This window comes from Hippoglossus stenolepis, chromosome 13 (genome assembly GCF_022539355.2).
Source record: "Hippoglossus stenolepis isolate QCI-W04-F060 chromosome 13, HSTE1.2, whole genome shotgun sequence".
Taxonomy (NCBI): Eukaryota; Metazoa; Chordata; class Actinopteri; order Pleuronectiformes; family Pleuronectidae; genus Hippoglossus; species Hippoglossus stenolepis.
Window position 1 is genome coordinate 2,333,273 of NC_061495.1, and position 26,460 is coordinate 2,359,732.

General features: G+C 43.7%; 2 protein-coding genes across 4 annotated transcripts in view; both read left to right on the forward strand.

The window, feature by feature from the left end:
* The first annotated feature begins 752 nt into the window (after positions 1-752).
* Positions 753-5,343, forward strand: naa20 (N-alpha-acetyltransferase 20, NatB catalytic subunit). The gene is made up of 6 exons (XM_035175199.2): positions 753-880; positions 1,764-1,788; positions 1,995-2,085; positions 2,211-2,346; positions 2,735-2,880; positions 3,550-5,343. The coding sequence occupies exons 1-6, from the start codon at positions 828-830 to the stop codon at positions 3,633-3,635; spliced, it is 537 nt and encodes a 178-aa protein (XP_035031090.1). The 5' UTR covers positions 753-827; the 3' UTR covers positions 3,636-5,343.
* A 16,130-nt stretch (positions 5,344-21,473) lies between these two features.
* Positions 21,474-26,460, forward strand: part of LOC118120229 (diacylglycerol kinase beta) — a 74,225-nt gene continuing 69,238 nt past the window's right edge. For all 3 annotated transcript variants that reach the window (XM_047342651.1, XM_047342653.1, XM_047342652.1), the window contains exon 1: positions 21,474-21,709. The gene's annotated coding sequence lies outside the window, so the exon portion shown is untranslated. The remainder of the gene's footprint in view (positions 21,710-26,460) is intronic.

The window sequence follows — 26,460 nt, forward strand, 5'->3', positions numbered from 1 at the left end:
GTTAATGGAGTTCTGAAGAAGAACAATGACAAAGAGCAAAGGAACCATGTCAACAACTGTTCAGCTTCTATCAAAGAAAGTGATAAACTGCTCAAACTGTTTCTATATAATACAAGTGACACCAAAGTTCTTTCTGTTCTGAAACAGTTGATGAAGTTTGTCTGTGACGGAGCAAAGAATCGATCCCAGTCGTCAGGAACCTGTGTCCTGGAGCCGAGGTCGAGCGTTTCCGCACCGATGATGTTTACACTGAGGAAAATGTCCCTGAGATTTTATTTGTGATGAGTCAGAATAAAGATGCTTAGTTTGTGTATCTCCGGCATATATCGGTTCGTCCTCGCTGCTGCTCAGTCAAACTAGTCACAGGGACCTTTAACTTCCTACATGAGAACACCTCACACACACACACTGGCCTAAAGTTTCCCACTTGTAAATAGCGAATGTCGTCCAAATATCCCAAAACTACGGAGCTCAACGCTTTGCAAATTAAGAAAACAACTTCATCAATTTGACGACACATGCACTGCAAAACGTCACAGCACATGAAAATTCAGAAACGTGCTGCAAATAGCGAAATGTTTTCAGGGACCCTAAAAAGTCTCTTATTGTTATTGTTTGAGAAGCTTTTCTGTTGATCCTTTGTCATCACTCCCACATGAAGCTTGGAAATAAAATATCAAAAAAGATTCAAACATCATGAGACTGTTTCTACTGAGTGACACCAGAGTGTAGTACCTCCAGTGCAGCAGGGGCGCTGCTCGGTTTCACGACACCCTGTTGCGGAGCTCTCTTACGTGTGTGAGGTCAGAGGTCAAACAGCCGCAGACATGACAACGTTGCGACCCTTCACCTGCGACGATCTGTTCAAATTCAACAACATGTGAGTGAACACGCGTTGTTTTTATCCTCTGACTTCACCCCCGGATGTTGGTGCGACTCCGAGGCTGCGGGATCACTGTCTCTTCCGCCGAGGGACAGGACCTCCGTGGAAAAACACGTCATTTAGAGATGTTGCTGTCATTTAACTGAAATGCGCGGAACCTAGCGCGACGTTGTCAAACTCAGAGAATCTCGGCACCTCTTTGTGAAAGATCGGCAAACACACGATCGATCCAACACGTGTTGTTTGCGGTAAAAACAGCCTCGTTAGCCTGCTAGCTACAACAAGCTAACGCTGGGCTACAGGACATGTGGAAGTTCGTTTTGTAATAATAACAATTGACAGGGATCACACAGAATTGCTCACGAATGAAAACAGAGCGGTGTCAGTATTTAAAAAAAAAAAAAAAATTGATATTCATAAGCACCAGAAACGTTTAACTTGGTTTGAGCAACACAACCACAAAGATACAAAATCCAGGTTATTACAGCAGCTCCAGTAAAGAAAGAGCAAAGGTGTGAAGAATAGAATAAAGATGGAATAAAAAAGGAACCATATTTGAACATTTAGACATAAAATCACGAGGATACAATAAATTTACTGCAGTGCAAAGAAATAATCAATATCCTGATAAAATAATCACAATATCCTTTTCTTCAACATCAACACAACAACAGGGCAATATACTGTATATCTGTACATTACTAATGCATTGTGTAAACACAGTGAAGAGCGTAGACACGTCATGGACACATCTTTATCGTGATAAAGGGTTTGGGTCGTATTGTTCATGTTTAACGATCAGATTTTCTGAGTCGTCGTGTTTGACTCCCCACTCAGGACTGAAACTAACTTGATGTTTGTCTCTGTGTTGGTTCGACAGAAACCTGGATCCTCTGACAGAAACCGTATCCTTCACCATCTCCTGGACGTCAGCAAATCTCAGGGACTTTGGTTATTTGCTATAAACGAAACTGACATATTTTCCCATGGCTCAGGTTTATTCCAGCTGATGACATGATCCTGTCAGTTGTCAGTAAAGTTCACCTCTGAGCCTGTTGTCTTCATATGTGCGTGACTTGTTCAGTTTGTTTCCTGAGCCTCGCCCCATCAGTACGGGATCCCGTTTTACCTGCAGTACCTCGCTCACTGGCCGGAGTACTTCATCGTGGCAGAGGCTCCTGGTGGTGAACTGATGGGCTACAGTAAGTTCCTCTGTTCACTCAGATGCTTTGTATAGCTTCATAAATCCCAATCACAGAGCGCCTTCATCTGAAAAGTCAACACTGAGCTCACAGCAAACCCATTCATTGCTTTGTTTCTCCTTCAGTCATGGGGAAGGCGGAGGGATCTGTGGCTCGTGAGGAGTGGCACGGCCACGTCACCGCCCTGTCTGTCGCTCCAGAGTTCAGGCGACTCGGCCTCGCAGCCAAACTGATGGAGATGCTGGAGGAGATCTCTGACAGGTTGGTATCATCCTCATGTCAGGGACCGAGCAGCATTAACACCAAACAACAGAGATCATCAAGTGATGTCTGAGGAAGTCATTTCAAAATTTCAAGTCAAGAACAAAAATCTTACTGAAGGTCTTTTGTATTTGATTTCTGGTTTTCTCCTCTTTTACCAAATGTTTTTTTTGTCTCTGCTGTGTGAATGTTTCTTGATCATTGCTAAGAAAACCCACTTCCTGTCACACAATAAATGTTTTTCTTTTCAGATATCAACACTTATCCTCCTTTAGCTACTAGTTCCAAAACACATGTTGGGTTTTTAAAGATTTTTTAGGCTTGAAATTCAACGAACACGTTTGTTCCCTTTGTTTTGACTCTGTGTTCATGTGGTGTTGTCTTGTAGGAAAGGTGGATTCTTTGTTGACCTCTTCGTGCGAGTCTCCAACCAAGTGGCGGTGAACATGTACAAACGTCTGGGCTACAGCGTCTATAGGACGGTGATAGAATATTACTCTGCGAGCAATGGAGAACCTGACGAAGACGCTTACGGTGAGATGAGCTTAAAAAAAAAAACTGCTTCTAGATTCAGACAAAAATCCACAAATACCTGATGTTGGCATCTCTCACAATGTTCAAGAAAGTGATGACAAATTCCTGCATCAGCCCCAAAATGTAATCTTTACTTCTTGGCTCGTGTTGCACCAAGTTACGTGGGAATCTGTTAATTTGTTTTTATGTCATCCTGCTGACAAACTAACTTAAACATAACCTGCAGTAGCTCCAGAAACATCTGAAAGCAAACAGTGGATTCAAATGCAGAGGTTTTAATGTAGATATATACAGAGTGAGGAACAGAAGCGTAGATGGTCTCTTAGGCCTCTTATCGTTAAACTTGGTCATAAACAAACTAGCAGACTGATCACAAAGGTATTAGTTTCTGGGATGAACCAAACAGACTTAACAGAAGTAACACCCATCCAATTTCAATGTAAGTTTTTTGATTTTTAAATTTGAATTCAAGACATGTTCAGACTTTCATTTGTCACCTTCATTTAGAAATCTCCAAACATCTGCCACTTTAAGACCCATGTTGTGGAGGTTTAAACAAACTGTGCTGCCTGTTTCCTGCTGATCCAACAGGTGGAATTTCTATTCAAACCTGAAGAGGGCGCTGTTCCCACTGATCTGAAAACTTGGTTGTGTTTTCTCTTTGTGCAGATATGAGGAAAGCTCTGTCCAGGGACACGGAGAAGAAGTCAATCATCCCGCTGCCACATCCCGTCAGACCAGAAGACATCGAATAACAGTGGAGTGTGGCCCTCTGACGCTCGGCTCCGCTCGTCCTCACTTGAAATGTGTCGTCAACCTCCCAACCTGCGTCCGACTGGTGGGAAATCAGGGAGAGCAAGTCATCTTTTTAGATTCAGTCCTAAACTAAACGACATGCGTGCCACAGACTTTATGTACGTAAGGCCAGAACAAGAGGGATTGAGTCGTAGGGTCCTTGTTGGACGAGGAGTGGCGTGATGTGGTCAGTGGGTTTGGTGCAGGTGATGACGCCAGCAGCAGAGTCTTGGATGGAGTTTATTTGGAATACTTGTGAGAACATTTAAAAATTAAACCTTAAATGTGGGCTTCTTGTTGTTCTATTACTATTTATACTGTCATGAGGGAACAAGGGGAGGGTTGGCACCTTTGACATAGGTTTGTAGCCCGCCGTTTAAATCAAAGAAGAAGAAAGGGAGGGTCCTAGATTGAAACCAGGCTTTTGTTATCCAGTGATGTGCTGTTGGCACCAGGGGGTTCCAGGTGGTTCCAGGGGGTTCCAGGTGGTTCCAGGGGGTTCCAGGGGGTTCCAGGTTGGTCTGGAGACGCTGTGCAGCTTTCAGCAGACACCTTCTTTAGGAAGATGTGACCGGGTGTTGTCACTTCCTGATTCCACCTGAAGCTCCATGTTTATGTCCCACGTGGGGGGGAGTGTTGTCGGCAGATTTATCGAGATAAGTCAACTCACGTTTGTGCTTAAGGATGTCTTCTTAAAAATAAATTGTTGTGTGCTTTCCTATAAAGTCGTTTTTAATGAGTTCACATGTGCGAGCCTAATTAAGAAGTACAGGTGGTTCTGCTACAGTTTTCACTTCACTCCTGGTTCCCATCCGCCCACGACGCCAGAGCATCGACCCACTGGAGGAGCCTGGCATCAACGCCCCGTCCAGGCGGCTCGCAGAGGAGCAGGTGGGCTCAGGTGGGCTGATGGCGAGCAGCCGGCCAGGGAAGGTAAATTAGCTGAGAGGGAACACAGCAGGGTGTGGATGTGACCACTAGATGGCGCTGTTTGAAGGGAACAGCTCAGTGAGGAAGAGAATCATTCAAACCACAAACTAAATCATTGCAAACTTCGAATGTCACTCAGTAGAGTTCGGACCTGCACCGAGGACCAACAACATTTAAATTCACTACATCCACATTTTTATTTGGAACTGCTCTGAATCACACACGGGGGCGTGGAGTAGTGAGTGTGTATGTGTGTGCATGACAGGGCATAGTGTGTAGTGATGTGTGTAGTTGGGTGTTGGTATAAACGTTATTAAACAAAAGTGGGGGATCAGAGGAATTATGGGGAGGTGGGGGATGTGAGGGATAAGTAAGTGTGTGTGTGTGTGTGTGTGTTTTCCTCATTGCGTGACAGGACGTTTTTCACCGTTTCATAATTTCTCAGAATTATTCATGGCTCTTAATGAAAAGGACAAATATTTGTGTGTGTGTGAATTTGGATGAGGTCTAATATGTTCTGTCAATCAATCATCAAACATCCAACATATCAAAACATGACGTCTTTAACTGAGCTAATTATAGAATTTACTCATTTGACCACGAGTTGATTTGTTTGAGGGAAGTATTTGCTCATGTTGTGAGTTTCATGCTTTGTGAGCGTTGTTGTGTCATTTTACCACATTGTGTTTTCTGTCATGTCAGCGTGAACAATAAACGAACTAAACTGTTTAAACTGTTTTTGTTGTCGTGAGTGTTATTTTTTTGGGTTTCTTTCAAGCCTGACATGTGACCACTAGGTGGCACTGTTGTTCTCCGAGTGTGTGAGTGAAACTAGGTTGAGTTTATGAAACCACATCACGTCCTGCAGCTGATTGATGTGCTTCACTGAAGGAACACCACTGTTTTATTTCTCTGCCCGAGTTTCAACCTTTTCACGAATAAAAACAATAAATTACAGGAGAGTGGATTTAATTTGAATTAACGCCACAGCAGTCATAAGGTCATTCAGTCTCAGTAGCTGATCCATGTGAGACACGTTGAGCAGGTCAGAATCCAGAGGTTCTTCCTCACCAGTCGATACGTGACTCACTGTGAATATGGATCCTCACAGACGTGTCGTCGCCTGTTTCGTTGACATTGGTCCTGAGCTCTGGTCTGTGCACACACACCTTTGTGCTGAGGGCTTTAGCAGGGACGTGACGTCAAGGAGGGGAGAGGGGAAAAGAAACAGCATTGCCATGGAAACCCATCTCCCTCACTTTCTCTCTGATCTCTGATCCGTCCTGCATCTGAGGAAACATGAAGGCTGCAGCACAGACATGCAGCTCTGCACTGAGGAAGAGACCAGAGTGACGTTCAAATGTTTCTGTGGCTGACACTGGGTTTATCTGGAATGACGGAGCTCTCCTATAAATAGCTTTCATTGCCTGTTTAAAGTACAGATGTGGATGAGTCCCATTTATAGACTAATAACAAGAAGCCAGAGGAATCACCCACAGTTCTTGGAATCAGATGGTTGTTCTGCAAATCTGTTTTCAGACACGAACTCTGGAAAATGTTCGGAGCAACTGATTCGGACATTTTCGTTCTGTCCCTCCAGAAAAAGCGTCTGAAAAACGTCTGAACGTCGGTGCACGTCTGAAAGCAGCTGATGTTAGAGTGACTCAAACTAAACCACGGGAACAATAATACAATCTTGTTTTTAGAGTAAAGGAAACTTCCCTGCACGCTCGTACAGGAGGAGTCAGTTTTTCCAGCTGATTGCAGAGACGTCAGAGATTTTATAATAGATTATTATTATAATATAATATTATTATATCCTTAGAAATCTCACCTCATCGGGCAAATAGAGTGAAATCACCTGTGTTGCCATCAGCACACTTGTTCTTTGAGTCCCTGCTGGTGGAAATGGATTTGATCCCTGAAAGGTTTTGTCCATATTTGGCTCATGACGCTCACCTTTCTTAAAATCGTAACAATTCCACAGACTTCACCTCAACCGAGGAGGAAAGGTGACGGACTACGAACCAGAGCTGGGTACAGGACCAGCGGACGTGGTGACCAGGGCGTGGAGGACGCAGCGTTTTGTGGAGCCCGGCAACAGGTGAGCTTTTCAACATGAGACACACACAGGGTTTGATGAGGCCTGTCAGGATTTCTCCAGCGTGTCACACACATTGTGTTTGTGTACACACAAAAACACACTAATTAGTTTCTGTATTTTAAGGTTGTGTACAATTAAAAACTGAGCTTAATGTTATGACGTCAACTTTACATCCATCAAACACTCCGTCCTTGTGACATGTCAAGATTACAGCCTAAATCACCTGGAGCGACCCCTGGTGGCTGGCTGCAGTATAGGTCGTAAACGCTGCATCCTCCATGTTAGCAGATGGGACATGGACCAAACTAAGAAGTTAAATACAATTCTCTCAAAGGTGTTTTCTGTTATTGTAGTTAGTTCTTATCACCCTGATGTTTGTTCAAGTTTCTGATAAGTTTGGTTATTTGACAACATGGTGAAATGTTATGATTGACAGCTGAGACTGGGTCAGGGTTAAAACAGGAGAGGATCATATCAAGACATAAACGATGGACGACCAGATCATTCTCCGTATGATATGAACAAGTCTATTTGTAGGAACTTGTGCAGGTGTAGGGACAAACTTTTTGACTGTTTAACATTTGTTCAGCTGTCGAATGAATAAAATAAAACATTGAATCAAGTACATTTCAATATTTCATTCCTCGGCAGTAACACACACTGAGAGAGGAAGGTATTTTTAAGCCAAGTTCACTGTTGATCGACTCAGAAGTTCAACCCTTTTCCTTCCTCTGGTGTTTTAGTCTCATTGATCCGAGTCATCGATACCTCGGTGCAGTAAAAGTCTTTCAGTCAGCGAGTTGTTGATGCTGCTCTCCTGGCTCAGGTTGTAAAAAGCTCATCTGGCTCTTATCTCTCCGGAGGGGTTCCCGTCGTCTCCAGGCTGCGGCGCACGTGTCGTCCTCCTCCGTCACATGGATTCGTTGTTGTCTTGGGCTTTTGAGGCTGTTGACGTCATCCTGCAGCTTTCAGACGTGCCCCTGTCGTCCTTGTGGACTCGTGTGAGGACACTCGCTGTAAACGATGCTGTCTTTTGTTTTTCAGTGCATCACATGCAAAATCTATTTATAGCTCTGTTGCACCTTTTTAACACGAGTTTAAATGGGACGACAGGAGCATGAGAGTCAATCATCTTCATGGCAGCTGCTTGATTTACTGTCGGTACCTGCTGCATGTGTGTACTTTAACTTGAGCACATCTTATAGTCTGTAGACCCCCTGCAGAGTGAAAACAGACCCTGTGATGAAGGTGTCCGTCTCCTTAAACAACGATTAGCACGTTGTCTTGCTGACGGAATATCTAGTTTTAAAGTTTGTACTTTCAGAATAGTAACGCAGGTTTACCTTTGAGTGGACAAGGCGACTGCTTTGCGTTGCCGTGAAACGTCGCCCAGACGTGTTTGAGTAAAAACAGCCCACAGATGGCTTTAATTGTACAGCGGCTCGATGAAGCCAAACCAAACACTGGTTTATGATGAGGAGGGACTGCAACACACAACGACACCTGAACCATGCACACACACACACACACACACACACACACACACACACACACACACACACACACACACACACACACACACACACACAACACACACACACTTACGGAGGCCCAGGCTGGTGCTGCCTGTCGCTGGCTCTCTCAGTGTTTACAGTGCCGTATGAGGGGGGATCCTGGGAGGCAGCTATTTTTAGCCGTGGTTTCATCATTCCTCTCTCTCCGCTCTGCGTGCAGCTGCAGGCTGGTGCTGCATTCTAATGAAGACACGAGCAGTAAAACACCTTCTGTTTGCTCCGCACACACAGAGACAGGCTCCCACAGCTCGCTGGGAAAACTGGCAGCTTCAGAATTCACACAAATAGTTTGGGCCTCATAGTGACTCCTGTTTCCTCTCTTTTGTTCCTCCTGTTATTTTAGATTTGAAGGACGTCGACCGTCTTACGATGAGCTGGGATCTGACGTGTGGATCAGAGATTACATTTACATGAGCTGTGAGCTGCAGCCGCTGTTGGACCTGACCAGGCAGTGAACTCCAGCCTGTGGCGGAGTAATGGTGGATGTTAATAATCAGTCAGTGATGACGCCGGCTGCTGTTTGTGGCCACAACAAAACCCTCCAGTTCTTACACTGTCTCCACCTCTGACCTCCCTCCTCCTCCCTCCTCCTCCCTCCTCCTCCCTCGCTCTTTAAGGCCAGAACAAATGAAAATACAACTGTGACATGTTGACATGGACACAATATTAACCCGGTCAAGTATGTAAACTGTGTTTTCTGATTATCTTCACCTGAATAAGATCAGACCGAGAATAAACCTTCATCAAATTGAGACATGTGGAGTATTCTGTCTATATTAGTCTAATTATGTACACGTCTTAATCACATTATAACATTAAGTAGAAGTTTTACAGTTGAAGCTTTTGCAAAATTTGGCAGAAAACACCGGAGGGGAAACGTCAGTATCGTGCGTTAAACTATTTAAGTAAGGGTTTTAGAAATCTGTCGTGATCAAACTTTGCTCTGTGACGTGTAAATGGGAATATGAATGTAATATTCTATTAGCAACTCACGTAAACATCATAATAAAAAATGTCTTATTCCACATGAGGTCAATAGTCAGAATATTAGTGTGTTACAGAGACGTAGATGTTTCCAAAGTTACCATCGAGGAAAACAAAATAAATTAAAGCAATATTATCGTCTCTGTTTTTATTTCCAGCTGCTGCTCCAATCAGCTTCAGTCAGTCAGATCCTAAATGTGCAAAAGTCCAAAACAAGCGTCTCCACTCTGCGCTTGACCAGATCCAGAGTTTGTCAACGGGACTCGATCACAGCCATGAAAAGCTGTCTCCTAAAGATGGAAGGCTGCTGCAGTAAATTAGCAAGTGATGCAAACAGGCATGTGTAAAGACGGACTAATGACCAGAATGAACAATGTGCAATTCACTTTGTAGCAGAACCATTAGGTGTGAGGACCCTGGGAGACAGACGGGGGTCAATCCCCAGGAAATGGAGCCTGAACCAGGGGACCTCCGCTGCCCCGACACTCCTTCCGGTTCAGTCAGTGTATATTTTTGGACGTCGGCTAAAGCTCAGCTCAGAAAATTGCCATGGAGACAAAACAGTTTGCTGTTTTGGAATCAGAGGTTCCCAAAGCCAGGTCTATTGATAGCTGAGTGGAAAACGGACATATCTGGGATGAACTGCTGTGTTTTCCTTTCTTCAACGTCTCACGTCAGCCCCCCCTGGTTCCTTCGTGTTTTGCTGCGCTTCTCTCCGACGTCACCAGATCTGTGTTACATGGTGGTTTCCGTATCTATTCTGGGAAATATAAACTGAATTTTTCTCCAATGCCGCCCAGTGTGGTTTGTTTAGAGAAGCCGGTTGCGTCACAGCAGTCGAGATCCCAGTGAGAGCGAGTCGTCTTTGAGCCGAGAGCCACGAGAGGCAGATAAATGGCAGCGTCTGGGCCTCGAGTCAAACCTGCACACACGCAGTTTGGCTTTGATTCATGCCCGAGATTTTTCCGTCTTGTGAGAAAAAGTCAAGTGTTTCTTTAAAGCTTGGTTCCCCCGTTTACTGAAGTGTGTTCAACAGTCTCTTAATGCAGGATAACTTCAGTGTTTTACTAGTTTTGTTCCGACATGTCAGGCTGCATCCCTCGCTTCTACAGACCGAACTCAAGATGGACGACTTGCAGATATGTTTGTGTATATTCCCTCCGAATAGATGTTTTTTATACATTTTGTTAGTTAATAGTTACTAAGAAATTAATATTTATTCTGTGTTATTTGACCTCTGGTGACACATTCTGGATTATTATAGAATTATTACAAAATTATTACATAACTCGTGTCCAATTAGTTATTTATTTAAACGAGAGCTTTCATAACCAGAACTGCCTTTAGCTATGTTATTATACTTCTTATACTTTAATGCATTTGTAGTATTTAATTAATATAATATAAAATTATATAATCACTAGTGCTTTAATCCCATTTTTTCCTCATTATACTTAATACAGGACTTTTATTTGTAACAGTTTTTATCAATGACCATAACTGATATAGTAATAATTTGAGGTATATAGTAAAATGACAGTATGAAACACATATTCTGAAACTACATCAATAAACAACCCCTGAGTTGGTAGAGACCAAAAGTTGAGCTAAAAGGAGGAAATATTGTATTTAAATTCATCAGGTGGATACAAACTCAGCTCATAGTCCGTGGGCTGTGGCTGGGGATGTACAGAGGGTCGACCACTAACCAGAAGGGTGATGGTTTGATCCCCAGCTCCAAGTTTCCCCTGGTGGCTGTGCTGACAGTGTATGAGTGGTGTGTGTGCAATTACTGTGACTGCGACTTGAACTGGAAAAGTACTAAAAATACAGTCAAATTCCTTTCATCTTAGCAATAGAGATTAATCTCCGTGTGTTTTTATTTTCTCGTTACTCTCGTTTATTTTTCTATTTTTCCAACATCAATCCTTTAAAACAAGTTTCCTTCAGTGCTCTCTGACGTCCGTCACCACCGAGCTGCAGAGCCGGAGCAGACGGGTTCTGCTTTGTGTCGGTGAGGCCCGCTGTGTTTATACAACGTCCACAGGAGGACGAATACACAACGTTTCACAGTGTTCGGCCGCTCAGAGACTTTCAGACTCTGAACCCGCTGGATTCTGTCAACTGTTAACGAAGGTTCCACACAGACGCTCATTTCAATTTTGAGACACTCGACATGAAGCCGCTGGTTTTTAAACAACAACCGTAACCAGACAATTACCGTTGGTGAGGAAACAGGGGGTCAGCTCGCCCACTCAGTGCCATCACTCCCACATGACTGAGAGCAAAGGAGCCTGGGAACGAGCAAGAGCAGAACACAGCCTGCAGGGAGGATGACAAGGCCGTGCAGCGCAGTGATGGCCGTCGCTGTGACGGGAGCTAAACGACTCGCTCCTGGAGGGAAGTGATGAATGTGTCCCACACGTCTGTAAACCGAGGTCAAATATTCTGAGACGCAAACAATGCTGCTCAGACTTGTAAATTTAAATTCCCACCGTTAAACTGACTGATCCTCAGCGGCTGAAACTGCCAGAATCGAACCCAGGACGTTCATGAGTAATGACGAACTGTAGATCAGTTAAAAAGACTAAGAACGATTTCTTCCTCGTTTGGTCCGGACCGTCTGACAGTTCAGTTTGAACCACAGGTGTGAACGGTTCCTCAGACCACGTTTAGTTCTGGATCAAACTGAACCATGGTCCGGTTCATCTGAAGCGTTTAAACAACTTTTTTGGGGATATTTCAGACTTTTGGGACCAATCACAGGAAGTTGATGCAGCATTAAAGCTCGGGTGGGAAATCCTGGAAAAGCTGCACGAGCAGAGTAATTTGGTTTCACTACAATGTGAAACCAAAACTAACCAGATCAAATGAAAAAATGAAACAAACACGTGAAGCCTCGTTGAGAGTTTCAGGTTTTAAACATCCTAAGATATCATTAAAAAAATATTTATACATAAAAAACACAAGACTGAAACTTTTAGAGTGTCAAGGATCCCAAATGGAGTTAATTGGCGACTCTTAACGACCCGTACGGTGTAAATGGTTGTTTGTCTCTATATATCGGTGAGAGATGGAGCACTGACATGTCCAGGGTCAGCTCCGATCAGCTCCACCCGCCTGCAACCCTAAAAACAAGTGATGTAGATAATGGATGGATGATGTGCTTTTATTTTGTAGTTTGGCATCCAACGTCTGGGAATTTAAAGGAGAGCTGTTCTTCAGCAGAAGATGAGGAAATGAAGAAATATTAGAATATCGTGTTTTATCAGGTTAATTGTCATTTCATCCATCCTCCTCCAACTGTTCGAAAACCTCAACTCTATTTAAGCTCGGATATTTCGTCCGTCAAGGTTTTTCCGTCACTAACAGTGAACACGCCGGCAGACGTTGTTTTAAAAGTGGCGTCTCAGTCCTAATGAAATGCTGTGAAACAGAAGAGCTTAGCCAGCAGGGATGGAAGCAGTAATTTATTCTCTTGTATTCTCTCTCGCAGGCAGCTGGGATAGGTGGCACAAATGGAGCATTTTTAATTAAAAACTGCTGAGACACAGCGATTCCTGGAGGACGACTTGGCAGCCGCTGACAAGTCTTCCCATTCCTATGGCGTGTAGGCTGCGGCACACTATGGTGCGGCTAATTCAGTCGGAGAAAACCAACAACACGAACCCAATTATTGTCTTTACAGGGAGCCGGGATTCTCTCCCATTGTCTGCAGCGCTTCTCTGTTTCCGAGTCGTCAGAGGCGTCTCGAGACGGCCTCCAGCAGATAGTGACTCCAGGCCTGTGACGTGCACGGCAACAGCAGATTTAATTATTGACCGATATGTCCTCACTCACACATGAGACTCGTCTTTATTAAAAAAATAGCCGGACCTCTTTTTTAAAGACGTGATCCCCAGCAGGTTTTGCTTGTGACTACGTGGGACGTTTGGTCACAGGTTCCATGTTCAACGAAAAAGTGCAAATTTCATTTCCTGAATACAAATTTGAATGAATTGTAAATAATCCTGGAAATCTCAGAATCCTGAAAAGTTCAAATCAATTAGCAAAGAAGAGGAAAAACCATAAAATGAAAGCAGAAATAATTTCAATTTATCTTAATCAATCTTTGTTTTTTCTTGTTATTGAGATATTATTTGGACGTTTTATCTGCATAACTATCATCCAGTCATCCATCGTCATCCATGAAGAAACAGTTTAATATAACGTGCACCATGATTTCACACCAGCAATAAACACACAGTCAAACAACACACTGAATACACTTGTTATTTTCTAGCTTAACCTACATCTGCAGTTAATTTTAATACCTTAGAGAAACGTGAGTAAAAAAATAATTTGACGTGTACTTTGACGTTTTTAGTTTGGTCCCATCTCCTAACATGGAGGAGGCGAGGTTTACTACCTTCACTCCAGCGAGCCACGAGGGGGCGGTAAACCTGATTTGGCCTCCCTTTCTGGGAGAACACAGGAAGTGGGAACTCGTGAAGAACGATCAAGCGATGGATGGAAGTGATTCATCTGAAACGTGAGCGCGGCACTCTACCAACCGCAGAAAGGCCTCAGTCAGAGTAACATGGTTTCACAAAGTGCCGCCTCACTCCTCCAACAGCGTTTACGCTCTCGAGGCTCTCGAGGTTCACACACATGCAATTATTCACTTTGTCTCCCGTTCTCTTCCACCGGAGCACGCTTGACCCACAAATTCAATCATGCACTTCCCGTGTGTGGAGTTTAGACTCAAGTTCGCTTTTGTTCAACTCTGTGAAATCACCCGACGGAAAACTCCCCTTTGTGTATTTCTTATATTTGTCATACTTTAATCGGGGGTTTCCTCCTCGTGTGTAATTGGTTCCCTGGACTCGACAGTGAACACGTCAATCACATTAAGAGCGCAGCTTCTGGGCGATGGAGGAAACATCAGTGTGTTCACTCCCAGCAGCTGGAAAACATCCACGACCAGCAGAGGAAATGAAAGAAAATGATCCAGGATGATCACATGCGGCTTTAGGGCCGAACTAATCAGATGACCGTTCAGCTGGGGATTCACTAATTCACTAATTGCCCATTCGGCCTTGTCTCTTTCCTCTGTGCACGTCTGAGATGAGGAACTGGGTGTTTCACTAACGTTCAGTCGGCATCTGTCTCATTATTTCTTACTCTGGTTTGTGGAAACAAAAGAGATTTTATTATAAAGCGAGAGGGCATCGCAAGGTCATAGAAATAAAAGTTGTCATCATTTGAATATGATGGAAAACACAGTAATGTACAATAATATTACAAGTGAGAGGAAAATAGTGACAATATAAAATGTCCCTAAGTTCACTTAGTTTGTAGCAATGATTATCTTATCCAGAAATATTCTTTAAAATTAAATTCAAAAGTTCATTTGGATTTGATATTTAACAAACAACAGAGGGTGTATCCCCTGAAAATGATGAATGAACACAGAGCTTTAATAATGTGGGTGAGAGGAAGTTCAGTGCATCATTAAATCTCACATTCTGCCTCTAACTTAATCGGATTCATTTCAAATCTTCCAAAACATTTAATCCTCAACTCAAATATCAAAGATAAATACTAATATATTTAGTTTTTATTTCTTAAAAAACATTAATTTCAAATATACTGTTCACACATACATATATAATGTAGTTTAATATTTAACACATGGTCAAACTAATGAAAGTTTTGGACAAATTCAGATTTTTACTTGATGGACGGAAAGTTCTTTGATCTTTGAAGTGATTCCAGATGATCATATGAATCCAGATTCACAGCACCAAGTCCAATAGTTGTCAAGATATTTGACATAAAACCACAAATTAGAAGATTAACAAAATCAGTAAGATTTATCCTCTGGAATCACGATTTCACATCGAGGAATTTGTAATAAGAGTAAACACAGAAAGACAAATCAAATAGGTCCAAAGGTGTGGCTTAAAAAACAATTAATTAAATTAAATTTAAATGAACAAACTGTACAGAGTTGTGCAGAAATAAAAATAATGTTGATTGAAAGTGATTCAAAAAGGAAAAGAGTCGCACACATCCCCTAAATCTTCATTAAATCAATCTGCACCAAATTTCACACACTCAAAAGACATCAGTCACCCCCTTGTGTGTGTGTGTGTGTGTGTGTGTGTGTGTGTGTGTGTGTGTGTGTGTGTGTGTGTGTGTGTGTGTGTGTGTGTGTGTGTGTGTGTGTGTGTGTGTGTGTGTGTGTGTGTGTGTGTGTGTGTGTGTGTGTGTGTGTGCCTGCAGTATGATAGTGTGTGTCCTTACATGATTGCGGATGCCAGCACTGTGCACCGTGGGGATCGTCGTTTGGAAAAATGGCAAATGACTGATTTGAATGTCAAATTGTTGTGAGCACAAAGGTCTCGGTGACATTTCCATTCTGGAGCAGCGGCCTCTCCGCCGCCGCTCGGCTGCTTCCGTCTTCTGAACAAAGCTGAGGTCTACAGGTGAGAAACACAACTCAGTATACATCACACACTGGTTGTTACCCTCCACGCAAACGGTCAGACCTCAGTTTCAGCTGTAGTGGCATCAATGCAGTTCTCTCTCTCTCTCACGCAAGATCTTGTCTTTCACTCTTTAGTCTCTGTACCTGTCACTCAGAATCTGGTGCACGAGCAGGAATGCCGCTCTTACGTGCACCTTTGCTATGTTTCCATTGATTGAACGAATTCTTAAGGGAAAAATGCTGCAGAGAAAGTGAAACAAAATTCCCCGTATCTGCACCATAATTCAACGGGTTCTCTCCTGACCCATACCACATCCTTCCAGTAAGTTTCGTGGTAATCACACAGACAATGTAACAGGAACGTAAAGCCACAGTGGAGTCGCCCTCTGCAGGTCATTTGGGAGAATGCAGTTTGCAGGTGCTTCTGCATCTCAGGTCGACAGTTTGTTTAAGTTGAATCTACCAGGTCTGTTTGAAATGAGTTTGAAATAAAAAAGATACAAGAACATGACTTTCTGTTTGAATTCATGAGCAAGACGTCAAACTGTCCAGATTACGTCGGTAAGACTTCAGCTTGTCCACGTCTGACAGAACGTTCTGCACATTCAAGCGGCTGCATCTCTGGAGGTCTCATGCATTTGAATATTTTAAATCCAATTTATGCATTTTCTTTTTTGAATTAAAGATTAAATAATTGAAGCGAGCCTTTGCATAATTCATGTGCTGCTTGGGAAGCTGAGGTCAGCACGATAAGGCCATAGATCTGTAATAGGAACAACTGTAGTGCAGATTTCAGACGAGTCGTCAGTTGATTAAACAGACGACACAAAGGAGGTGAAAAGGAAAAGAAAAGATTCGGTTTCCTACTTTAGGATTTCTTTGTCTCGTCTTTTAATAATGTGACATACGCACATTTTGTGACATTTTCACTAATTCACCAGAGAATAATTAATGGTTCTTGATGAAAACAATATCTGCGAGTGGGCAGTTTAGATCTGGATGTTGGGGATTTAAACTTGGTTTCATAACGGGACTCTTGGGCGATGGCGGAGGTGTGAGCTCGTCTGTGGGCGATTCTAGTTTTTCTAATTCCCTCAGCTGGGGTGTAACTTCATTTTAAACTTTTACTTACACACAATTTTCATGATTTTAAACCCAGGTTATTTATTTATCCAGAAAGGAGAAGAACCCTGATTTATTTTTAGGAATCATATTTGTTTTTGATTTGGCTCATATTCCATTATGCACATTCATTACCGTCGTTAATGTGCAGCTGCATTCCTGCCTCCACTCAGCGCTGAACCCGTCGTGACTGAGGAGCGCGGCTCCTGTTTTCTCATTAACAGTCAGCATGTGAAAAGTGAAGTGGCTCGGTGGCATCAGAGGGATTTACCTCGTACGATCAAAGCCGTCCTTGATATTAGTGTCCTTCAGCGCCTCCTCTGCATCTCAGCAGCTCCCACATCCGCCCACGAGTCGGCCATCTGGGATGATTTCAGGAGAGAGGAGGCTCCAGATTAAGATTAATGAGGAAATCTCTGCATTGTTTCATCTTCACAAGCAGAAACTTCATGAGCATTATTATTATTCTCATTGAATAAAGTCTCTATAACAGCGATTAGTTTTAACGACATCTATAAATTCTTCACATATTAACATTTAACATATTTCCTCAGTGATTTTCTTTATTTGATTCAGCGGATGAGTGAAATAAACAAGCTGTTGATCACGTCTTAATCAATTTGAACTCCTCGTCAGTCGTCCAGTGCACTTCTGCATCATTTGCATAATGCATGTGAAGCATCTAGTCAAACAAAAGCAGGTGAAGTGAGAGCTGAGGCCGACCAATCCCAATGGAGTGGGTCAGCTGGCCAATCAGAGCAGACGGGGGGGGGTCTTAAAGAGACAGGAACCAAGCGTTTGAGACGGAGGCTGAAAAGAGGAGCTGCAGCAATGGCCGTTTTGAGGAAAGATGTTTTCTGAACATTAGCGCATGTGAACATTTTACAGTCATAACAATCATTAAAATCCTCAAACTAATGAGCATTGAACAGATTGAAGGTGCTTTATTTGTACATTTTCTGTAGAAACAGGACAGTGTTCAACAGGGGAAACAAGACAGGACCTTTACTGTGAAGGAAATAAAATGTGCGCGGGGTCTCTGAATCCAAACAGTAAGAAAGGATAGAGTAAGGCGAGGCTGTAAAGTTGAGCAGGATCATGGGAGTTATCTTCTCGGCCACTCCTCTAAACGTCTCCCTCCACAGTTCATTATCCAGAGGTTTCCTAAAAATCTGTGTCTCTCCAGAGCTGATAACATGTAGATGTAGATGTGTGATCACCTAAATCCTTCATCTGTGTATAATATAGAGTTAAAAATAAAAAAAGTCAGTGTTTCTCTGCTGCTGTTCAGTCGACTCAGGACGTCTCGGAGGGGCTGAGGGTTGAAATCCTGCTAATGCGTCTTAGACTTGTTTTTTTCACAGATTTGTAGATGTGTGATGACTAAAATGAAATAAATACGTATATAATAAAATGATCTAAAAGGTATATCACAAAAAACAAGACTTAAAAACATGATGCACTGACGCATGCGCGAGAAGGAGGTGACTCAGTGACAAGCGGCCAATTGAAACTTATCTCACTTCGGGAAAGTCCTTTTTGTTTTAATGCTCTCCTGTGAAAACTCCACTCGTCTGAGACTTTCACTGAATAAACCCTCAGTGTGTTCAGAAGTGACAGCCAGCAGACGGAGGAACGACCTCTTGAAGTCGAGGCCAGCGTGTAAAAATCCCACTCTCTTCAGTAATTGAGTCGTCAGCCACCTAGCAGCCGTGAGTGTCTCCGTTTTTTGAAATGTGCACAGAATGTTCCCCTCGGCCCTGGAGAGCGTCCCTGACGGGTTTTTTGCGAACTCTTTGATTCATACGTTGCGGGGGAGGTGTCGCTGCTGATGAATGGAGCTCAGTTGAGTCCGTTACACAGACGGGGAAGTGAATGACAACTGCTGCTTTTTATTTTCCATGTCCTAGTGAGGACTTTTTTTAAAATATCAGATTTGTTACTGTTTGAAATAAAGGTCGGGGCAAAGGAACGGAAACCTTTGGAGTGTTATTGTCCCTCGTCACTGCCTGTGCATCTGTTTTTTTTATGTGTTACTGCCGCCCACTTCCTGTTTTGTACTTGTATTGATTGTTACTGTGTGTGTGTGTGTGTGTGTGTGTGTGTGTGTGTGTGTGTGTGTGTGAGGCCTCGATCGTGTGACGTATAAACTGAGCTGCTGCTGCTGTTGTGGTGAAAAGTGAAGTTTAGAGGAAGTGAAACACGCGTCTGTGTTTCAGACCCACGTGGAGCTTTTTCTAACGACCGTTGCAGACGTGTTTCCAGACTTTGAGGCGTAGTTTCTTTCTCCCTCGTGAAACTGACGTGTGACCTTCAGTCTGAACCTCAGGTCTTCACACACCTCCTGAAGTCTCACCGGGTTCCTTCTGTTCGATGCTCCTGACGCTGTGATTAAACCTCCTGAAAGTCTCATCTCGTCTCGTTTCTTTTTCTCGTTTCACAAAAACAGTTGATCGCAACACAATGTCAGAGTTTTACGGCACAATCATTGCAGCCAAAATGAATTCACAATAAGGATATTCTCATAATATCTATTTTTAAAAAACGATTTACTTCAACTTCTATTAACTATTAAACCTTGTTTCATTCTTTCCCTGCCGATGGCTGATAATCAGGTTCTAATTAATGACTGAGTTCGTGCCGTGTGACCTTCGTCTTTGCAGCTACATCCTCATCCTCACTGACGCACACCAGCTGCCTCAAATCCACCAACCAGCGCCTGAAGGTTATCAGCCAGTGTCAGACATTCTTTGGGAAAGTGGTAGAAACTTGGAGCGAATTGTGTTTTTCTCCTCCAACACAATCACATTCCTCTGAGCTGCTTAGGAGAACCAAGGCAGCAGGGGAGCCAATTTCCCTTTTTGAGATTAGTTAGTGCCCTCGAGGTCCTGAAGCGTCCACAGGGTTCCCACCGTCAGGACCGGCCCCATCTCTGGGTCGGGGCTTTGCGCTGCGCCCTGTTGTAACGTCCAGACGACGGGGAGATGGAAATATGAGAATGAGAGGAGGGGGAGAGAAAAAGAATTACGCTCGCTCCTCTCGTTTCTCTGGGGATCAGCCTCTTTTAGCCGCAGCAGCAGGAAGAGACGCAGGATTCTGTGAAATGAGGCAACACATCGCATGCGAAAGTGGAACAATTAGAGAGAATTGAACATGTGCAGTACATGTGTGTGAGTGTGTGTGAGTGTGTGTGTGTGTGTGTGTGTGTGTGTGTGTGTGTGTGTGTGTGTGTGTGTGTGTGAGAAGCTGTGAGGAAACAGGGACGGACGATAGATGGACGGACGCTACAGGCTTTATTCATCAATGACTTCACTACAGAAATAGCCGACAGCACAACAAGAGGCCGACACATTGCAGTGACACCTTGTGTGACAGTGTGCAGGATGTGTGTGTGTGTGTGTGTGTGTGTGTGTGTGTGTGTGTGTGTGTGTGTGTGTGTGTGTGTGTGTGTGTGTGTGTGTGTGTGTGTGTGTGTGTGTGTGTGTGTGTGTGTGTGTGTGTGTGTGTAGAGAGAGAGGGGGGAGAGAAACAGAAACACAGACAATGTAAAAGTAAAGACTTTTACATTGTCTGTGTTTCTGTCTGGGTTTTCTTGCTATTTGAGATTATTCACTTTTCACATTAACATTCTGGATTTTCTTGTGTATATTTTTGGCAGTATAATTACTTGTGTACGTCGTAGAATCATTCATCAGCAATACAACAATTATTGTGGCAATAAAGCAAGTTTGATGATGAAAAAATTCACATTTAAATAACACATTCGATTTTACAGGTGAGCCTAATAAAGTGGCCCCCGAGTGGATATATTTATTTTTACACTTAGACCAGAGACTCTTAATAAAGATGGACGACATGAAAGTGAAGCCAAATCACCATGATCGCCCCCTGGTGGCTGGCTGCAGTGTCGCTCTTAGAATGTCCTTTAGTTTGTTGGTTGGTTTGTCTGTTTTTACGCAAACACTGCTCGACGGATTTCCATGAAACTCGGTGGAAGGATGTGTAATAGGTCCGGGAATAACTTGTTAAATTTGGGTGCGGATCCGATTCAGGGGGCGGTTCCAGGATCTTTGGTTTTTACTTACTTATTTTAACATTATGAGATTTTCTGATCCTGGACTGATTTATGAATGTGTGCAATTTACTGCAGATCCAAATAAAAGCCATTCATGTTTCCAATGATTATTTTACTTTTCTTTTTTTCCAATTGGTTTATTCAAATTTTCATAGAGCCCAAAAAGTTGAAAGAACCAAAAGTTGATGGCTACTTCCTATGAATAATTTCACACCTCAATCCAGAGTTTAGGCAGAGATAAAGATGTAAATATTAAATCATTTTTCCCGTTCACCGATCTGATCCAAACAAACAACAAAGGGCGAGATGAGGAGGAAACGAGGAAGAAGAACCGCGTGCAGCTGCTGTTCAGTGAGTCAGAAAGAGGGAAGCGAGCGAGAGAGGAGCCTGAAAGCAGAGAGAGAGAGAGAGAGAGGGAGGGAGGGAGAGAGAGGGAGTGTTAACCATGCGCACATGAGAAGCAGAGAGAGAGAGAGAGAGAGAGAAGTGAGAGGGAGGGCAGCAGAGGGAGAGAGAGAGAGAGAGAGAGAGAGAGAGAGAGGTTTAATTAATTCAGGGTGGATTGAAGGGATGTTACCGCCGAGGCTCCAGAGCTGCTGCTGCTGCTGTCGTGCTGCATGAAGTGATCGTCTGAGCGGAGAGGACGACTCGGCTGCCGCTGGGAATCAAACACCCGACGGACCGCGACTCCACATCCTGGAGCTCACTGGCTCACTCAGACTGGCTGAACAGGGATGTTACAAGGACTCTCGTACGAGCAGCGATGCACAGAGGTAGGGAGACTTTCTCCTCCTGTCCCCATTCTCACATCTCTTCCTCTATGTCGACGATCATCATGTTTCTGTGTTTAACCTTTACTTGTCTCCTTTATGGTTCTCTTTGAGTTTTCCCTCCTTATTCTCCGTCTGATCATTCGCCTCCAAGGCCAGTTTCAGTTTGGGCTTGCATGTACAAAAAGGTGCTTTAACCTTTAAAGTTTTTATTTCAGTGTTTAAATCTGTTTTGTTATTTTTAACGACGTTGGTTTTTCTCATCACAACTCGTCTTGTAGTTCAGGGGCTTTGAGAATGGATTTAAAAAAACGAAAAGGACTCGTTGGACACTCAACAATTCAACAAGGCACAAGATCAATGCTAGTTAGATCGGCCGTCTGCTGGTGACAGCAGGCTTCTCGCTTTTAAGAAAGAATTTATAAGAATAATGACCTGATAATAGACTCGAACATGTTTCACTGGTACAATGACCTTTGTCGGGGAGTTGCAGACCAAGGGCACGAGGTCGGACTCTTGTTGCATCAACATTTCTCCCAATCAAGTAATGTTTACGACCCATTTTCAACCAGGACACTTAAACCAACACAAACAGAACTGACCACACTTGAGATAATGTTCTTGTCCCGAGAAGAGGAGGCGCTGGAAGGTTGAGATGTTTTGAATTCTTCCCCACTTCATATTTAATTCTCTAATTATTGTTTTTTGAGGATATGTCTCACGTCTTATTGAAACGCAAGGATTCTTCCTCCAGCTCGTGACTTTAGCAAGAGGCGGCTGACATCTCGTGATTAATCTCCAGTCTGCACGCCTAATTACATCTCATCAAGCAATCAGCCAATGCGATGGTTATTTATTCCTTGACAGCATCCTCTCGGTCGGAGATAAGCATGACCGGGATTTCGTCTGCGGCGGCGTGGCGAGCGAGCGGAGGGGACAGAGCTGAGGATAATCAGGAGGAGAGGATCAATGGAGAAAATGAGCGAGACGAGAGAGAGAGAGAGAGGGAGGAGGGTGAGGGGAAGAGAGTCATTTAGAGGTGCTGGGATATTCAGCTCACGTTCCGAGTCCCGGGAAAGCACATGAGCACCAGTGTGTACAGTATCGGTCTCTGTGACATGTGTGTTCATACCGTGTTAGTCATGTTGAAATCATGTTAACGGCCTCATGTGCGAGGGTCGAGCCGGACGAGGGTCAGAGCAGGTCTGAATAATGATAATGATCCGCTCGTCCATCAGACAGTAGTTTATCACGAGGATTACAGAGTGAACCTGTGTGAGGAGGACGGTCGCTCACGCTGGTTCCTGTCGTTTCCGCCCTGACCTGAATAAAGAGGATGACTCTATTATCAGACCCCCCCCCCCCTCTTCAAACACCTGCCCACAGCCAGGTTCAATCTGATCACGTCAATAAAAACACTGAGAATCACTGAGAAACTAAATAATGGAGGAGTTTTCTACATGAATCTTTAATTTCAAATCCTCCAGCTGAACTAAGTGTTGTGAGTCATTATTGTCCCCGACTGGATCGGGGGCTGTTAGCAGCGGAGCGCCTCCCACAGGTGGCCGAGGGTGTAGCTCTCACCTCTGCTTTTAATTTGCAGTTTATAAACTGTCAGACTGATGAGGTGATAACTCCGCTGCAGAGAGACTTGTGTTCAGTTTGCTTTCTGCTGTGCATCTGATTCAGGAAGAGATGAACCTCCAGTAACATGTTTTTGACAAAAGTGACATTGACAAATCATCTTTTTTCCAAGTGAATGTTGAACTTGTTATCAGCCAGTTGCTTGTTTCCTCCTCCAGTGGAAACAGGAGATGTGTTTGAGTTGAAGTCCATTGTTTCCTCTCTTTTTGCTCCGGAGTTGTTCTCCACCACCTCCTGATGGATCCACTGTGTTCATGAGCTGCTGTCTAAAATGTTGCCGTTGTTCCCGACTGCGTAAAGACAGCTCTCCGAAAGTTGAGCCAAAACTTGGTCGCCCCCTGGTGGCTGGTCATAAACCCCACCTCCGCCAAAATAGATGGGAAATAGGTACCGAACAGACATTGTGCTGAGACGTCCTGATTGACAGCTGAGGCTGACACCTTTAATACGGCAGCTCCAAATGACGTCACCAGTGCCAGATGGCGACTCCCGTACCCAGGATGCTTTGCCATAATATTTGTAAAGTGGACGGAAGTGGAGACGCAGCGACCATCTTTATATAGAGTCATTGGTCCGTGACGAGTCGGGTGATGATTCTCTGTACGTTCACCAACATGACATTTATCACATTGTTTTTACAGCCTAATCTTCTACCACTGAAACTAAGTGATCTGAATCAGCAAAGTGATTCCACCAATGCGGATTTTATAAAATATAATTTTCTGTGTCCAGTCGATTTCCAGCTGACAGTTGATCCATTCTGTGGGAGTGAATCCTGCAGCTGATATGAACAGTGCAGCAGAAACTCCTGGACGGTAAAACACAGCTCACAGGAAACTGGAAACTTTAAATAATAAAACGACCCATAATGCAAATCCATCTCGAAGTGACAGGCGGAACTTGGGCCAATACGTCTTGTGATTAAAGGGCAGTCAGTGGAGTTGGGACAGGCCTGAATATATTGTGCACTCCAGACCTGCTGTAGCGCTTTTGTTTGGCTCGGTGGCTTTATGTGATTTGTCTTCAGAGCAGTTTCGAGTCTGACTCAGAATATTTATCTGGAGTTTATGGTTTGGACTTTTTTTAAAGTGCAGCTGCTGATCGATTGGTCACCGTCTCACTCTCTCGTCTGGACGTTACTTATCTTTAAAGGTCTTGATTCGGTGAATCGTCGTTTCTCTGTGAAAACACGTTTGATGTTTCACTCGACAGACAGAGAAGAGAAGTTCTAATCCTGTCTTAGCTTTATCACGTCTGCTCTACAGTTCGCTACCTGTCGCCATGTTTTCTGGGGGATGAGACGCTGGAGACGCGTTAAATATATGAGTCATGTTAACGTGAATCTGTTATTAAGAAGAAATGGTTGTTCTCAGCAGTTAATCAGAGCTGAAAACGATATTTAATAAAAATCCAAATGCTACCCACACCAACAGGTAAATATCTAATATACTGTTCATGTGATTCGATGTGGGAAAAGGATTTTCCTTCACTAAGGCTCAGAAATAGAAATATATAGTTTTTATAGGCCAAACAAACCAAGGCTAAATCCCTGAGGCCAAATTTAAAGTCTGTCCTCGGCTTCAAAGTGTGTTTTTGCTTCTTGTTGCTTCACTTGTATGTTTGACCTTCACTGTGCAGAATGATGCACGTGCAGAGTTTAACACTAAGTTGACAGATCGGAGCCAGTCGCAGCTCGATATGCAACATACACAAGTGTGATGTGCACACGCTCACATGCAGGAGATGTCTTTTGAACCTTTGAAACGAAAACATCTGGAATGAGGAGGAAAGAATCAACGTAAAGTCCATTAATGTCAATATGTTTATTATTTTTAATGTCTGAGGTGAACCTGTCAGTAAAGTTAGTTTCTCTGGGGAGTTCATGTTGTTTTTAAATTGTTCTGCTTCAGGAGAAAGGTCCCGGGTCAGTTTGTGTTCAGGCTCTGGACTCTAAACACAATGCAATCAGCTGTTGTGTATATCTTTGGCCTTTCCATTCCCCTCTGCATCTTAAACAATCCCCCAGTTGCCATGACACCCAGGCCTTCCATAAATACTCCTGGTATTTGTGAGGCTACATCCCCCTGTAGGTTAGAACAGGAATCCAGGGCCCGACTTGAGCCTCGCCTGCAGCCGAGCTGATCGCAGATCGGTCCACAGCGTCCTCAGACAGTGTGAGTGTCGGCAGCAGCGGCAGCAGCGTGGAGGTCCGTCTCTTCCTTTCTTATCCTCGTAACCTCGACAACGCCTCGACAACGCACACACCTGCTGTAGACAAATAACTGTAGAACTTCAGTAAATGACTGATGACGCAGAGGAAGACGTGACGTTCAAGCTGAGAAAACAGAAGTGAAAACTGTTGTTGTTGTTCGTGTCATGACTCCGGACAATGGGGAGGTGAAATCAAAATGTCACCTCCCTATATAAACTTGTGTAATAGTGAAGGTTCGTGTTTGTGAACTTTTAACGTTTCTTATAATCAAATACCACATTCCTGTTTGCAGTGTAGAGCGTAATCAGACTTGACATTTAGGCCACTTGATTATCAGCAGTGCTGCTGTTCTTGATGTGAATTCGAGTGTGAATACGTGACCTGAGCTCAAAAATGTAAAACACAGAACTCCTGTCGGGTCGGACTCGGACTAATTGTCTCTTTTATCTCATTATCGTAACCTCAACACCTGCTGTAGACAAATAACTGCAGAACTTCAGTAGATGACTGATGGTTCAGGGGAAGACGTGACGTTCAAGCTGAGAAAACAGAAGTGAGAACTCAGATGATTCACTCTCCTGTGAGGGAATCGCAGAGGAGATCAGATTTCAATAAACGAAATGGAAACAGTGAGTTGTGATACCGGGGGTTGAGAGGTGAAGATAGACCGGGACGAGGAGCAGGAAAAGAGTGTGTGTCTCGTCAAGACACGACGAGGGATCAGCAGCAGACCTTTTATGGGTAGAGATGAGGCCCAGGCTGCAGCCCCTAAGGTTACACTTCATTCTCTCAAACAATATTAACCACCAACTTTGTCTTTTGCCGTTTTTTGCCTATTTTGGACGAGACATTTGCTCGGTTGTCACAGTCACTGCTGATTCCCTCTGTCGGCCCAGAG